This window comes from Nomascus leucogenys, chromosome 5, assembly GCF_006542625.1.
Source record: "Nomascus leucogenys isolate Asia chromosome 5, Asia_NLE_v1, whole genome shotgun sequence".
Lineage (NCBI taxonomy): Eukaryota > Metazoa > Chordata > Mammalia > Primates > Hylobatidae > Nomascus > Nomascus leucogenys.
Genome location: NC_044385.1, coordinates 53985553 through 54002773, shown reverse-complemented (window position 1 = coordinate 54002773; position 17221 = coordinate 53985553). Strand labels below are relative to the sequence as shown.

Genomic DNA, 17221 nt, shown 5'->3' with positions numbered 1-17221 from the left:
GGTAACAGAGTGAAACTCCATCATAAAAAAAAAAAAAAAAAAAAAGAAGTGCCAAGCCCCCAGTTTTTTATATCCTCTTAGTCATCATAGTTTATTAACAGTTTTGTTTACATATTGCTTCTTTTTCCCTCTTGGCTAGACTGTGAACCTTGAAGCCCTGTGAGCTTGGTCTAGTGCCTGGAGCATTGTGGGTACCAGGTTCCGAGAGAATGTGCCAGAAAGCAGATCGTCGCCACATACTCTCCCCTCCGCTCCTGAACCACTGCCAGCAGTGGTTCTGGAATCAACCTGTACTTTCCTTCTGCATCCTGGGATGTAATTCTGGGTGATTGTAAGTTGGTTTATGGTCTAGCTTAGATTTGAGGCTTCTCTTGAGAGAGAACATGTATGTAAATGGTTAGCTTGTCTCGTCTGTGGAGCATTCTCCTTCATAGAAAAGATGGGAAATACTGGAGATGAACATTCCCCCATTCTCTTGTCATTTTGTGTCTTAGAGTCTCTGTCCCCATCCCGGGGCCACTTCCTCCCTGGTTCTTCTTACAGCTTTGGATATAGCTTGAAGACATGCTCCTAGTAGCTCTTGCATTTTCACAAGCTCTGCTTCTTGTGTTTAGTGAGCGCAGACTACTCCCTTCGGGCCTGTCCTGGCTCATGGGCAGTTGCTCGTGTCTTTGCACACATCCTTTACTGTCTCAGCTCTTCACTTCTCCCTGACATTTGTGGCTGCCTCCTCCTGATTTCTTCTTTAGGGGATTATTGTGTTTTAGATGATCAGAATTCACTTTTTAGAGACTTGGACCTTGTCTTTCAAAATGCATTCCCTTTTGGGATCTCTGCCCATCATACTCCTTGGTCTCAACATCTAAATATTGTTTTTTTTTTCTCTTTCTTTCTTTCTTTTTTTTTGACAGGGTCTCACTCTGTTGCCCAGGCTGAAGTGCAGTGGTATGATCATTGGCTCACTGCAACCTTGACCTCCTGGGCTCAGTGATCCTCCTGCCTCAGCCTCCTGAGTAGCTGGGGCCACAGGCTAGTGCCACCATGCCCTGTTAATTTTTTAAATTATTCGTAGAGACGGGGTCTCCCTGTGTTGCCCAGGCTGGTCTTGAACTCCTCCTTCTCCTTTTTGTATCCTCTTAGTCATCAAGCCATCCTCCTGCCTCAGCCTCCCAAAGTGCTGGGATTTCAGTGTGATCCACCGCGACTGACCTAAATATTGGTTTTTTTGAAGTCTAGGCTAAACAACTGTTTTTGTCTCAGTTTTTTTTTTTTTTTAATTTCCCTCCTTTGAACTCTGAATTGACGAGCTTACTTCCCCCCAATGTGGTGTTCTTGTTGTTACTGTTTTTGCTAGATGAAGTATTTTTTTTTTGTTATTAAACATAATTTACTAGGTTTTCCTTCCTGGTCAGAAGTAAGTTCAGGGTAATAGTTCCCTTCGTTGTATCTTCAGCTGTGTGAGAGGTGATGTAGAATGAGAATTTATTTATCAGGTGCCCTGCTCGTAGCAGAAGGCATGACCTCGACTTCTCTCTTACAGTGACTTTGTGTTTGTGTTGGTGGCTTGAACTCACTCTTGTGTCCGGCCATTTCTCTCACTGTGTAGGAAAGAGTGGTTCCTGTCTTCTCCCTGGCCATGTAGTCTGCTGTGTGTCACCATAACAATGATCTATCTTCCGGTTCTTTTTTCTTCTCTCCTCACCCAGTTGTCTCCGGCCTTAGGTGTGTGGAATTGTGTACTGGGTGGGGGATGTGTGTATGTGGGCTGCCCTCTTGATTTGTAGGATCCTTCTCTTCCTCCACATTCTCTCTCAACTCTCCTCCACCCTCCATGAGATCTGTGGACTCAGGTATACGTTGCCGTGAGTCTCATTCTGCTCAGCTGGGGTGATGAAGTTGAGCTTGCTTTTGTTGCTTCAAAGTAAAATTTTAGATTTGCTTTGGCAGCCGCACAGGGTCATATGCATGGGGGCTGCTAAGGCCAGAGGCGCAGTGTTCCTTACCTCCTTCCGTCTTACTTTCTCTTGCTAATTTGCCCATCTCTGTGGATTTTTTAAAGTAGATGCTAGATACCTAGACACTACTAAGAACATGATCTTTTTCTTCTTGCCACTTGGATTTTAGCTTAAAGCCAACTTGGAGCATTTAGGGTGTTTCCTTCCTACCACTGTCCGCCTGGTCTCCTAGGGAAAGATGCCTTGTATCTTGTTGTTCTGGTGTACAGTCTGCCCATTTAATCGGTAAGTATTTATTGTGACTCTTCTCTACTGGGCTCTGGCCCCAGGCCTGATGCGAATAGGGCAGGCCTGTGAACAGAGCAAAGACGAGTCGCTTAGGAGGGGACGAGAGAGCCAACGGTAAACTAATATTACCAGCTCAGGATTTATTTGTCAAAGCCTCCTGTGTTGTGAATAAAAGGTTAGATCTGAATTGGGGCTGAGTCCTGGCTTTATTACCTACTAGCCATGTGGCCTTGGGCAAATTATTAATACTTCCTTGGGCCTTGGTTGCCGCACCTGTACGATGGAGTCAGCAATGGATCCTGTTCTGTAGGGCTGCTAGAAAGCTTAAATATAGCAATATTTGCTATATATAAAGTGCACCTGGTACATGATTGATGCGGTTGAAATGAAAATTCCTCTTTCTCTTTCAATGTCATTTGCTGGAAGAAACAGAAATATCTCTGTCCCCATCTTTCAGTTTCCTACCCAAGACTCCTGTGTGGTTGACATCACTGCTGTGTGCAGTGTTCATGTCCATATAAGTCAGAAGTGGTTTGCAGCAGTGGTTTGGGGCTTTGGGGCCTCTGCTCACTCCTTATCAATTCTTAGGGTTACGTCCTCTGGGAAGATGCCAGGCCTGGTCAAGTGTGGCCTCTGACCTAGAGTTATGCAAGGCCTCTCTTCCTCCTGTGGCCAATGTGAAATTTCTCATCCCTGCTCTCCTGCCTCTAGCAGGAAGGTTGGCCTACATTTGGGGCACATCTGTGACACTGTCTCAGGCCAGGGGTTCAAATATAAGACCTGAATCATACTGCACCTCAGAATCCAAACCCTTTCACTTAGTTTTTTAAAAAAATTTCATTCAGATGGTAAAGGTTCAAACAATACATAGGGATATAAAACAGAAAGAAAAAAAATACATACCTCCCTCTAGTACCTATTCCCCAGTACTCAACACTGCTACCTTTTTTTTTGCGGGGGAGATAAATTCCTCCAGAAAAAAATTTAAACATCTACAATTTCATATATCCTCTCCCCTCTTCCATAAAAAACAAAACAATAACAACAAAACTACACAAATGGGATTATGCTGTATATTCTGTTCAGTACTTTACTTTTTTGTTTTTGAAAATTTAAAAAATATGCAAAAGAAGAAAATGTCATCCATATTACTACCACTTATAATTAACCACTAATTAACTTTTTGGTGTGTTTGCTTCTTGTCTTTATGAATATACATTAAAAGCTACTTAAGTAAGGTGGAAGCAGTTCTATTTAAAAAATTAGGATGTTGGCCAGGCGCGGTGGCTCACGCCTGTAATCCCAGCACTTTGGGAGGCCGAGGCGGGCAGATCACGAGGTCAGGAGATTGAGACCATCCTGGATAACATGGTGAAACCCTGTCTCTACTAAAAAATACAAAAAATTACCCGGGCATGGTGGTGGGCGCCTGTAGTCCCAGCTACTTGGGAGGCTGAGGCAGGGGAATGATGTGAACCTGGGAGGCAGAGCTTGCAGTGAGCCAAGATCGCGCCACTGCAGCTCCAGCCTGGGCGACAGAGTGAGACTCTGTCTCAAAAAAAAAAAAAAAAAAAAGGATGTTAAAGATAAAGCCAGAGTATTATATCATCTTGGTCCTTATCTGCTTTCCCATTTAATAGCATCCTGCTCTCCCCGTCGCCGCGGATGGGGAGCTGCCTCTTTCTTCTATGACACTGCATGTTATTCCGTTGTATGGATTTGCTGTCATTTCATTTATCTGACCAGCCTCTTATTGGTAGGCATTTAGGTTATTACCAGTTTATTTTGCCATTAAAATGCTTTATGAATATAATTTGTAGGATGGTTTCTTGCTGGGTAATTACTGGGTCCAAGGTTTGAACATTTACAGTTTTGATAGACATGGCCAAATACCTCCCCAAAAATACTAGTTTATTTCTCTACCAACTGAATGTGTAAGAGAGTGCCTTTTCTCCCCAGATCTTTGCATAAACTTGGGAGTTTTGTTTTGGTCAAACATTAAAAATTTTTTTTTGCCAGTCTGTTGAAATTATCATCTTTTTTATAAACATTTCTCTTTGAGCTACACTGAGCATCTTCCATTCAGCCATCTGTGTTTCTCTTGCTTTGAACTGCCTGTTCTTATCATTTGGCCATTTTTATATTAGGTTGTTGATCTTCAACAATTGATTTGCCTGAGTTAAGTTAGCCTTTTATCCATCATGTGGTGCAAATATTTTAAAGATTTGTCATCTACAGTGCGATTTTTAGGCCTCTTGACTTTTTGTTGAGCCCTAGGCTTTTGTGACTGCCTGTGACAGCTCTGGAGAGAGGGCCGACAGGGACGGTGGCCCACTGTCAAGCCAGGCCCCATCTTCTGGGCAGTGACGCGTGATTGTTTTAAGGCTTTTGGTACTGGGATTCCCCGTTGTAACTCTTAGCTTTGTTTTGGGTAGGGACTTTTCCCCATCATATTAATCAACATTAATAACAAATAGAGACTTGCTTTTGCCTCCCAACCAAATGTTTGGGAATGAGTGCACCCACGTGAAGGGTCTGTGTGGTATCTTTATCTCATCAACCTTCTAAGGCTTTTAAAACCTGTTGTTAGATTTATGTTTAGATCATGGTTCTAGGGGAGAACCATCATCACTCCTCATTGAGCTTTGCAGAGGCTCTGAAAGGAGGACATACTCTCTTCCCCAATCAATGTAGAGGAAGGTCAGTAGTTCAGCCAAGATTGCTCTGTCTGCCACCTCTTATGCTTCCAAGCTGGGCTAATTGAGAAGTGTGACATCTTGCTCCAGCCTATAAGCAGCTGTCTGTAATTTTGAGAGATGAAAAGGATTCTCCCTTAAACCATTGCTGCTTTTGTGGCAGCATCTTATTTCTTTCCTTTGCAGCACAAATCACAGTGTATAATTAAAACTATTTTCTTTGAGCTTGTTTTTGGTGTACCTCCTGCACTAAAATGTTAAGTTCTGTGGCGGTCACGGGCCTTATTTGTCATGTTCTCTATTATGACCTTGGCATCCTCTAAACCAGTGTGTGGCACATGCTGGGCACTCCGGGGTTTCACTGAGTGATCCATTCTGTGAGGATGGGATCAAGTGCTCGTGTGTCTCCTCCTGTGTCCCTCTCTGGCTCCAGATCTTCCACCTGGCAGAGTTTCCGGAAGCCCCAGAGATATGCTCCATGGCCATAGGACCTGAGGCGTGGATGGCTGCCCTCTGACTAAAATTCGGAGAGCTAAGCTTCTTTGTCTCTTTAAAAAGTAACATATACTAATTGTAAATCACCTAGAAAATAAAGACAAAATAAAAGAAATCTGCATTCTTTCAGAGATCATTACTATTAACAACTCATTGAGTCTTAATGCCTTTATTTATTTATTTATTTTTTGAGACAGAGTCTCGCTCTGTTGCCCAGGCTGGAGTGTAGGCTCACTACAACCTCTGCTTCCTGGGTTCAAGTGATTTTCCCACCTTGGCCTCCCAAGTAGCTGGGATTACATACAGGTGCCTGCCACCACGCCTGGCTAATTTTTTTGTATTTTTTGATAGAGACAGGGTTTCAGCATGTTGACCAGGCTGGTCATGAACTTCTGACTTCAAGTAATCTGCCCGCCTTGGCCTCCCAAAGTGCTGGGATTATAGATGTGAGCCACTATGCCCAGCCCCTATGCCTTTATTTTTTTTATATACAGATCCAATAAATATCCATGTAGCACTTATGCTGTACATAAGGGTTTGTAACTTTCACTTACCATCAGACATGTTCTGATAATGAAATTTAAAGAAAGTACACATTGGAATTTGGGATGCAAAAGAAAAAATAGCATAGTATTCTAGAGAATGACAGTGATGATATCTGAGAATCTGGTAGACACTCAGGAATCTACATTTCCCCATTTAACATTCATCTGAAACACCATTTTAGTGACTGTAGATTGTGTAGCTAAACTCATTTTTACATAAAACAACCTCTATTACTTATCTCTGGGCCTTAAGTTTGTCATATAGTTTGGATGTTTGTTTCTTCCAAATCTCATGTTGAAGTGTAATCCCCAACGTGGGAGGTGGGGCCTGGTGGGAGGTGTTTGGGCCATGGCGGTAGATCCCTCGTGAATGGCTTGGTGCTGTTCTCAAGATAGTAAGTTCTTAGGAGATCTGGTTGTTTAAAAGTGGGTGGCACCCTGCCCTGTTGATCCTGCTCTTGCCATGTGACATCCCTGCTCCCCCTTCACCTTCCACCATGATTGTAAGCTTCCTGAGGCCTCACCAAAAGCAGATACTAGTGCCACGCTTGTACCAGCTGCAGAACTATAAGCCAGTTACATCTTTTCTTTATAAATTACGCAGTCTCAGGTATTTCTTAATAGCAACACAAAGTAGACTAATAAGTTTGTTAGCTATTTCTAGTAAAGGTAAATAACTCTTGAGGTGTATATTTTCTTAAAGATACATCTATGTTTAGTACCTGAGGATGAAATTCTAAAAGTAGAATTTTAACATCAAAGGGTTGCACTTTAAGGCATTTTCAGCCTCCATTTCTGGCTGTTGCTGTTGCGGACAGTCTTGGGCAGATTTTGAACTCTTTGCCTTACTGTGGGATGGTGGAAAGGAGGCTTTAGGAGCAGCCAGAGCAGGATTCAAATTCCAGCCCTGTCAGGGACAACTGGCCAAAAGGTCGTGAACTAATGACTCAGTGAGTTTTCTCATTTATAAAATAGGATGTTTCCTCCCAGGGTGGGGGTGAAGTGGGTGAGATGACCCATTTGAAGCACAGTTGACCCTTGAACAATGCAAGGGTTAGGGGCACTGACCCCTGAGCAGTCAACAATTCACATAAAACTTTTGATTCCCACTTTGGGGGGCTCAGTTGGGCAGATCACCTGAGATTGGGAGTTCGAGACCAGTCTGACCAACATGGAGAAACCCTGTCTCTACTAAAAATACAAAATTAGCCGGGCATGGTGGCACACACCTGTAATCCCAGCTACTCGGGAGGCGGAGGCAGGAGAATCACTTGAACCCAGGAGGTGGAGGTTGCGGTGAGCCGAGATCGCACCATTGCACTCCAGCCTGGGTAACGAGAGTGAAACTCTATCTCAAAAAAAAAAAAAAAAAAAAAAAAAGGCTGGGCATGGTGGCTCACGCCTGTAATCCCAGCACCTTGGGAGGCCGAGGCGGGCGGATCACGAGGTCAGGAGATCGAGACCATCCTGGCTAACATGGTGAAACCCCATCCCTACTAAAAATACAAAAATTTAGCCGGGCGTGGTGGCGGGCACCTGTGGTCCCAGCTACTCGGGAGGCTGAGGCAGGAGAATGGCGTGAACCTGGGAGGCGGAGCTTGAGTGAGCGGAGATTGTGCCACTGCACTCCAGCCTGGGCAACAGAGTGAGACTCCGTCTCAAAAAAAACAAAAACAAACAAACAAAAAAAAACAAAGAAACAAAAGAAAACTTTTGATTCCCCCAGAACTACTATTAAATAATAGCCTACTGTTGACCCGAAGCCTTACTGATTACATAGTTGATTAACACATATTTTGTCTGTTACGTGTATTATATCTTTATTCTTAGAATAAAATAAGCTAAAGAAAATAAGCATCATTAAGAAAATCACTTTGAGTAGGCTGAGGAAGAGGAGGAGGAGGAGGAGGAGGAAGAGGAAAGGTTGGTCTTGCTGCTGCAGGGCTGGCAGAAGTGGAAGAAAATCCCTGTATAAATGGATCCACACAGTTCAAACCTGGGTTGTTCAAGGGCCAACAGTACTTAGCAGCCACTTAGCACAGAGCACTGCCAGCCCCCCTCGGCCTGCAGCCTGCTCCAGCACCTTGCTAAGAGGTTGCTGAGGCTCACCCGCAGCAGCTGCCCTCCCGAGTCCTCTTTCCTTTACACCCCGCAGAGCACCTGGGCCAGCCATCCTCCATGTGGTGCAGCAGAGGTGCTGGTGGTCCAGGAACCAGAGTGGGTGGCCCTGGCCTGGAGGCATGGTGGGTTAGTGTGTGACACACGTGGCTTTCCCCCTGACCCCCAGCTGCCTCCTCGGAGTGAAGAGGAGGTCTTGTTTGACAACATGCACCACATACCGCACCACACACCCACAACACACTTGGTGCCAGAATCAGCCTTTTGCATCGCTCTTGGCGCTGAATCAGAGTCTGTCTTGGGGAGGGATGTCTTCCTTCTCTCATTACATGTGCACCCCCGCCCCTAGCTGCCCAGCTTAGGTGGTGTAGTGAGGGAGTTTGCAGGGCTGGGATGCCACAGCCTGCTTTCCTCCCCGTGTCCTGGGGTCCCCCCTCTGTCCAGTGCCGAGAGCTATTAATAACACCTTCATTGAAATGGGTGTAATGGAATCCCAGTTGCCCACCCCAGTGGGACTCCAACACATGGGGAGTGGGGAGCAGAATAATAATAGCAAACACGGATGCAGTACTTATTACGTGCCAAGCGTTATTCTTAGTTATTTACATCATGCACATCTATTAACTCATCTCGTATAGCAACCCCATGAGGTAGGGGCTATTACTGTCCTATTAATGGATAAGGGAACCAAGGCACAAAGGGGTTGGAAACTTTCCCAAGTTCACATAGCTAGTGAGCAGTGGCGCTTGTGAAGGGTGTCCTCCTGAGGGCCTGGGGCCTGCTCCTTCCCAGTCTTGTCTTCATGTCCACCTTGCTGGCGAATGGCATGTCAGGCCTGGGTGCCGGCTGCTTTCCTGTCCTCTGGCTCAGCCAGGCTTCTAATGCTGACCACTCCTGAGTCTTTCCACATGGCTCCACAATGGCAGACTTGCAGGAGGAGATGAGGGGAACCATGCACACCCTGAATAGGGGGAGGGGTCCTGTCCTTCCCCTCAGGTTCTGGCAGAGACAGAGAGGCATGGGACTGTAATTAGGCAGCTCCCGCAGCTCCCTCACTGCCGCTGTCCTAGAGTTTCCTTCCCAGGCAATGGGCTCTGTGGCTTGGCCCCCTGCCCCTGCCACAGTTGGCGGGGGCCTTGCCTGTTGCGTTGCAGCTGAGCACACGCAATCATTAACCTTTTCTACGTGTAAGAGAATTTCAGGCACAAACTGTGTGGGGCTGAGGTGAGTCACAGTGTTGGACTGGGGCTTAGTTTGGGCTTCAGATATTTCACAGTTCCTCCAGGCATTCCTCGACTAATGATCTGTGGCTTTTTAGTGGGAAGACCCTTCCTTCTTGTAGTCTCCAGTCCTCAGAGCGTGGTTCAGGGCCTGTTGGTCTCCACTGCCCATAGCAATGCCCATGCCCAAGGAGCAGGGGCCCTGGCTTCTGGGTGGACCTGCCGCCTCATTCTGCTGGTGGCCTCTGGCAGTGCCCTAGGAGTCCTGCTTTCCTTTCCTGTCTCTTCTTTGGCTTGGAGCGCAGGCCACCTCCCCTGGTGTTCTTTACTTAGCCCTGTACTCCAGATTAGCACATTCTTGTTTTCCTCTCTCCAGGCCTTCTGCGCTCCACACTTGTCCACAGAGCCGCTTTGGCACTTCAGGGCTGTGCCCCCATGACGTCAGCCAGCCTGCCTCACCCATTTGAAGGTCTTTCATTGCTCGGGTAGATTTTCCTATCCAGTCAGGGATTTCTGATAAACATGTGCCTGGATGGATGTCAATGGCCAGTCTTTTTTTTTTTTTTTAATTTAAGTTCTGGAATACAAATGCTGGATGTGCAATGACCAGTCTTAATGGGAAATTCTTGCTAAGTTTTTCTAAGAAATTTAAAATACTACCTTTTCCAATTTATTTCAGGATGGAAAGGACAGCTCACCCTCACTCAGTCACTGGGGGAGAGAGTTTAGTAGGGAGAAGAAGCAACAGAATGAGGGGGTGTTAGCTCAGAAGTTCCTAACCACTAGGTGAGGGAAGGAAGAGGGGAGGGAGTAAACAGAAATCAAATTAGATCTTGCCCATTAGAAACTCAGTTAGGTTGGGCAGATAAGGCATAAATATGCAAAATGGTAAATTTTTTCAAAGTGAAAAGTACCCTATATAGAGTTTCTGAAGCACCTTCGAGGATATTATTTCACGAAGTTGAATCTAATTTTACGGATGAGGAAACCCTTTCCAGAAAGATAGGTGGGCTTGCGTGACACAAGCTAGGAAGTACAGAACTGGGATTCAGAATGCATGTAATTGCAAAGCCTAGGTTCACTGTGCTACACCCGTCTCCTCTAATGGGTAGAGAGCTTGTGCAAGTCTGGAAGTGCGAGTGAACCTAGCCCTCCTTGCACAAACTCTCCTTTGCCTTGTGCCGTGCACTCCTAACGTGTCTAGGGCAGAAAGCATGGAAGTTGCAGTGGGTGCTTGGAATTCAGAGGGTGCTAAGGAGCATGCATTTAGATTTGGACCTTGGTGCATCCTCACTTAGCACAGCTCTGGTTGGCGGATGTCCTGGTGGTGGTCACTGGGCTGAAGACAGAAACCCAGTCTACAATCTTGCTGATAACTTGTGCTGGTTACATCCACATGCTCCAGCCTCAACTCAGGGATGACGTAGGGACCCCCCTGTACTGTGGCATTAATGGTACTGGTTGACAGTGATGAATGCCTTTCTGATAATAAAGCACTTTTAGAGGTATTATTTAATTAGATGCTCATAATGTTTCTATGAGGGGGAGGCTAGGCAGGTATCATCGCTCCTAAATGCATGTGGCACAGACTCTGAACGGTAGACCTCTCTGTGAGGCTGTGCAAGAAGAAATTGACAAATTTCAGACTGGGCCAAGTCTTCCCTGATTGTAACTTTACAACCAGGCATTGCTTCTGAGTAAATCTGACAACTTTGATTCTTCTCCTCTGGGCTCCAGTTCCTGTGTGCCTGTAGGGGGCGATCAAGGTTCTTTCTGCTTGGCTGCTCTGGAAACCTTGTTCCTCCTGAACCCTTTGAATTTGGCACTCTTACAGCATGTAATCTCACTGGATTTTAAGGATTTTCTGTGTCTCCCCTCATATCTTCTGCCCCCCGCTAGCCTAGGCTTTTCCAGATCAGGACTGCTCTATTTGGTTTTGACATTCAGTGCAATGCATGGCCCATAGTAGGAGCTCCATAAATGCTTGCTGGATTGAATTATATACAAAGGAAATTGGCCAGTGCCTTCTCCTGCTCCCCTTAGAGCATGGGAAAGTAAACATTTTTCCTGGTACATCCAAATGAATGAAGTTGAAGGCTGGGCATGGTGGCTCACACCTGTAATCCCAGCACATTGGGAGGCCAAGGTGGGGTATCACTTGAGACCAGGAGTTTGAGACCAGCCTGGCCAACATGGTGAAACCCTGTCTCTACTAAAAATACCAAAAAATTAGCCAGACATGGTGGCTCACACCTGTAATCCCAGCTACTCAGGAGGCTGAGGTGGGAGAATTGTTTGAACCCGGGAGGCGGAGGCTACAATGAGCCAAGATTGTGCCACTGCACTCCAGCCTGGGCAACAGAGCGAGACCCTGTCTCAGAAACAAACAAACAAACCCGAATGAAGTTGGAAGTGGCAGAACTCAAGACCCATGCGGTGTCCTCTATGGCCACAAGGTGGCAGTGTGACCTCCTGGGAACCTTGCCTTCTGCAACTATTGGCTTCGGCCACCTGTTACTCCATGGAAGAGACTGAGTTATCCAGTCATTGATTCCTTCTAGACACCTGTTTGGGGAATTGCCTCTGCAAAGTTGGTCTGAGAAATCTTGGCTTCCAGCCTCCTCTAAAAGCTGGGTGGTGTGGTGGAAAGACTTGGTCTTTGGAGTCTACCAGGCCTGGATTCCAACCTTGGCTCTGCCTTTTCTCAGAAACTTAGCCTTGGGCATGCTACTTCTCTGAGCCTCAGCTTCCTCATCCTGTAAAATGGCAAATGTACAGTTAGGAAAAACCCAGCATATCATGGACTGTAGCATAAATGTATGCCAGCTTTCTTGTTGGAAATGCTCGTTTGCCCTTCCCTTCCCTCTGCAAGCTGGCTCCATCATGGCCATCTGATCTTATTTGCAAGCTTCAGACACTTTCCAGCAGGTTCTTAGGCTTCCCTGCTGTATCACCCCAGCTCCACTCCATCTCGGTCAGTTAGCACCTGCTTCCCACGTTTCCCTCTGCCTGCATGCCTTCCCTCTGCCTGTCCATTTCCTTCCTAGCATGTCTCTTGGACACCCCAGCCCTCTGAATGTCCAAAGCAGTTGGAGTGTGGACTATATAGGGCTCATCTTGGCTTCCCATGAAGATGCTAAATCTGTGAGTGTCCTTGTCTTAATTATTTTGGCACCTGTGCTTGCACTTAGACAATTGGTGATAAAAATGACAGCTATTAGTGAGCACATGTCAGACACTCTGTGAGATGCTTTGTGGAAATATTTCATTTAATCCTCACAACAAATCTGTGAAACAGAAGCCATTATCCATCCCCACTTTACAAAGGAAGGGTAGATAAGGATGCTTTTGGCTCCAAGCAATAGAAAATTTCATGAAAAGAAGCTTAAACAGTAAGAAGAGTTTATTGTCTTGTCAAAAAGAAGTCCTGAGGGATCCCTGGTGATGTCAGCGAGGATCCAGGTGATTGCCATTTCTCCTGGTTGCCTTCCTCAGTGCATTGGTTTATCCTTTTAGGCCCCCCTTACTGGTAATAATGTGATTGTCATGGTCCCAGGTGCCATATACAGGAGAGATGATGTAGGTTTCTTGTGCTCCCTTTAAGAAGCCTCTTAACAGATTTCTTTTTCTTTTTTTGTTTTTTTTTTTGAGATGGAGTCTCTCTCTGTTGCCCAGACTGGAGTGCAGTGGTGTAATCTCGGCTCACTGCAAGCTCCACCTCTCAGGGTTCACGCCATTCTCCTGCCTCAGCCTCCTGAGTAGCTGGGACTACAGGCGCCCGCCACCATGCCTGGCTAATTTTTTTTGTATTTTTAGTAGGGACAGGGTTTCACCGTGTTAGCTAGGATGATCTTGATCTCCTGACCTCGTGATCTGCCCGCCTCGGCCTCCCAAAGTGCTGGGATTACAGGCGCGAGCCACCGTGCCCGGCAGCAGATTTCTTACAAGGCTCTTGGCCAGTTGGATTGTAGGCTTGTTCCCAAGCCAGTCACTAGCAAAGGGACTGGAATTAATGAGACTGGCTTAGACAAGTCAAGATTGAACCCCTGAGGCTGGTGAGAAGCCAGCCTCCTTTAATACCCCTAGCCAACTGGTCCAGGGAGAAGAAGGGGCGTCAGTGAGGTTCGACGAGTTAAGTAACTTGCTCAAGCTTGGAAATCTAGTAATAACTGGATTCAAACTGGCATCTGGCTGACTTCCAAGGCCATCTGTTGCCTGGTTGAAGTCAGCTACAGAGGTAGAGAGAACACTGCTCTGGATTTGTTGTGCTGGGTCCGAGTAATTGCAGAGGTGCCTTTTCCTATGGACTCTGGATTCTCTCTTCTCGCTAGCCCCCTTTCCAATACTGTATTCGTTTTCCTCAGTCTGCCTTTCTCCCCGAAGCCCCTTCACCCCCTGCTTCCCAGTACCTGAGTGCTGCCTGCCTTCTAGAGTAGACTTCATGGCCTAAGCTGGAGACAGGCCTATGCTGGACTGAATGGCCTGAGGGCTGATCTCAGTGTAGCTGTCAAGGTCCCAAGAGAGTCATCGTGAGATTTCATATAGAGCAGATAAGGAACTGCAGAGGCCTCAGGAAATGTGCCAAGGGGGCTGGTAGGGAGGGGCTAGCAGGAGTGGGGGGTTTGTGGTATGTCGGTGGCGATGTCAGGGCATGCGGGCCAGGGGCTTAGAGCAGGCCCATGTGACAACGCAGTTACTCAGGAAGCTGTTTGGCCTGCAGATGCTTCAGGACTGCCCCAAGGCCCGCAGGGAGGTGGAGCTGCACTGGCGGGCCTCCCAGTGCCCGCACATCGTACGGATTGTGGATGTGTACGAGAATCTGTATGCAGGGAGGAAGTGCCTGCTGATTGTCATGGAATGGTAAGCAGCCACTGTTCTGGTCCCGGCCCAGCCTGTTCCCACTCCTCACTCAGGCACCTCACCCTCTGAGGACAGCCCAGGGATGGGCCTGAAGCCTGGAATGTAAACACTTGATTTTTTGGGGGGCAGTGGAGAGTGGCGGCGGGCTGTTGTGTTCTCCGGATCTCACTGTGGCTTCATTTCAGTTTGGATGGTGGAGAACTCTTTAGCCGAATCCAGGATCGAGGAGACCAGGCATTCACAGAAAGAGGTAGAAAGGGTCTGTTGTGGGAGCAGGTGCAGGCAGGCAGGGCAGTGGGGGTCTGAAGGGGGCCTCTGCAGTGCCTGCTCTTGGGGAAGGGTGCTGAGGCTGCTGCCCCCTCCAGCATGCTGCAAGGGGTGCCTCAGCTGACCAGGGCAGCTCCTGGTGGCTTTGTTTCTGGGGTGGGTGGTGGCTGTGGGGAGCCTCAGGCTGCACAGAGGTAGGACTGGTGCACTGGGTTTTCAAGCCTAATGACGTGTCTTTGTGACTTTTCTTTCCCACTCTCTCTTCCCTCCCCTCTACAGAAGCATCCGAAATCATGAAGAGCATCGGTGAGGCCATCCAGTATCTGCACTCAATCAACATTGCCCATCGGGATGTCAAGGTGCCAGCTGTTCATAACCCTGAGCCCGAGTGCTGTGGGGGGCAACAAAGGGGCCGTGGCCACCCCAGAGATGGTTGCCAGGCCACCCTGCATCCTTGCTGCCTGGTCCCTGAGCATGCCATTCTCTGCCTTGTAGGGCCTTGCCCTCTGCCCATGGGCAAACCCCTAAACCCAGTAGTGAAGCATTCTCTGGCCCCACTCAGCCCTGTGGTTCTCCTCAGGCAGAACCCCCCAGTCACACTCTTGGTTTCTCTGTTCCTGTGGTGTTTACTGCAGGTTCTGTGTGTCAGTCTGTTATCTCCAGGCACTCTGGAAACCCTGCAGAGGCAGGCACCTGCCCATAGAGAGCTGCCACTCCTTGTGATGGGCAGCGCATGGGCTGGACAGACACCCATAGAGAGCTGCCGCTCCTCGTGGTGGGCAGTGCCCGGGATAGGCAAATGGTTGCTGGATGAGTAGAGGAAGGGAGGAACCAGGATCCTTTTGGTTTCTGATAGCCCCTCCCAGGTCCAGCAGGGTTGCTATTTTTCTGTCTCTCTTTCTGTAGCCTGAGAATCTCTTATACACCTCCAAAAGGCCCAACGCCATCCTGAAACTCACTGACTTTGGCTTTGCCAAGGAAACCACCAGCCACAACTCTTTGACCACTCCTTGTTATACGCCATACTATGTGGGTAAGTCCACAGGGAACCCAGGGACCTAGGCTTTTCCCAGAACTTTTCTCAGCCCCTCCTGTTGGCTATCTGGGGGGTTACAAATCCTAGGAGAGTTGTGTCTGTATGACCCCTTCTGGTGCTGGTTCTGCTGGGACCTGCTGAGAAGTAGGGCTTGTGAGAGCGAAGCTACAGTGGAGGAATTGTAGGAAAGGATCTGCCAGGATCTTTCTGAGAAGAGCCATGGTTTCCATCAGATTCTCAGTGGAGTCTGGACTCAGGTCTTGTTCTGGAGCCTCAGCTGATTGGCATGGAAGAAGCTTTCAAAGCGTGTTCAGAGCATCTGTGAAATTAAATGGATGGCATGGGTCTGAAAGTCTCATGCAGTTTAGGATTTTTAGAATCTTAAGATCCTAGTTCCAGGGTTCCTTGTGGAGGAGGGTGTTCTGTTCCGGTCCCTGGTCTGGGCTTCGGCTCTTCCTTCTGTGCCCCAGCTGCTGCTACCTCATGATAGGCTGAAAGGTTGGGATGGGGAGCATCTTTCACAGAGAAACTGAGTGGATCACAGGGTTCTGAGGGCCGGCCCACCCATGTTGACCTTTGATTTGCAGCTCCAGAAGTGCTGGGTCCAGAGAAGTATGACAAGTCCTGTGACATGTGGTCCCTGGGTGTCATCATGTACATCCTGTGAGTGTGCTGGGGAGGGGGCTGGGTGCGGCAGGGAGTCAGGGTGGCCTGTACTTCTCCAGGACAAGAGGAAGAGGCAGACGTTAGCATTCCGCTTTCTACAGGGGAGTCCCCTGCGTGCCCCTTCTCTCGATTCCGATAGCTAAGTGGCGGGTGTAAACCAGCTCATGGGCTGGAAAGTGTGCACCTCAGATACTTGCTATGCTGGATTCCCGGGCCCCGTGCTTGACTTTGTATATTGTGCCTGTGTCAATGAGCCCTGATTTCTCTGTGACCTTTACAAGGAGAAGAGCCTGTTTCTCATCCTGTTCCTGGTGCAGGGCCCCTAAGTAACAGCTGTTCTGTCTCCCACTTCCTTCTTCCTGTTGATGCAGGCTGTGTGGGTATCCCCCCTTCTACTCCAACCACGGCCTTGCCATCTCTCCGGGCATGAAGACTCGCATCCGAATGGGCCAGTATGAATTTCCCAACCCAGAATGGTCAGAAGTGTCAGAGGAAGGTAAGAACCCAGGCTTTCAGGACAAGGGGAAGAGCCTGTGTGTGTGTGTGTGTGTGTGTGTGTGTGTGTGTGTGTGTGTGTACACGCAGACACATGTATGGGCCTCCATCTCGTGCTTGGTGTAACTGTGGGTTAGCTCCTATGCCCATGCTTGCGGGGTGCGTCCTGCCTCATTTTGCCTGTGTGGAGGGCTGAATGCAGGGCCGAGGCTGTGGGGCTGTGCAGGGCCTATCAAGTGGTACAGCACAGCCGTAATGGTCCTTGGGGCCAGTTGCTCGGGCATCCTGCCTCCATGCACCCCCTCTTTGAACCTGGTTTCCCCATGAAAACTGGGAAAAGGAGCAGGCCAGGGAGAGTGACCCCTGAGCTGTCATTGCCCCCTGTCCTACCCCACAGTGAAGATGCTCATTCGGAACCTGCTGAAAACAGAGCCCACCCAGAGAATGACCATCACCGAGTTTATGAACCACCCTTGGATCATGGTAAGCTCGGCAGGCTGGGGAGCCTTGGGTCTCACGGGACTATTCCACAGGACAGAGTCTTAGCCAGGACCCTACCCCAGGCTTTCACTTGGACCCC

The 17221-nt window shown here is 48.1% G+C and overlaps 1 protein-coding gene across 1 annotated transcript in view; it reads left to right on the top strand.

The window, feature by feature from the left end:
* MAPKAPK2 (MAPK activated protein kinase 2) overlaps positions 1-17221 on the top strand; it is a 49413-nt gene that overhangs the window by 29740 nt on the left and 2452 nt on the right. Inside the window, exons 2-8 of the mRNA XM_003272962.4 lie at positions 14038-14177; positions 14363-14427; positions 14724-14803; positions 15351-15477; positions 16068-16143; positions 16518-16642; positions 17039-17124. Of these exons, the coding sequence (XP_003273010.1) occupies positions 14038-14177; positions 14363-14427; positions 14724-14803; positions 15351-15477; positions 16068-16143; positions 16518-16642; positions 17039-17124 (699 nt within the window). The remainder of the gene's footprint in view (positions 1-14037; positions 14178-14362; positions 14428-14723; positions 14804-15350; positions 15478-16067; positions 16144-16517; positions 16643-17038; positions 17125-17221) is intronic.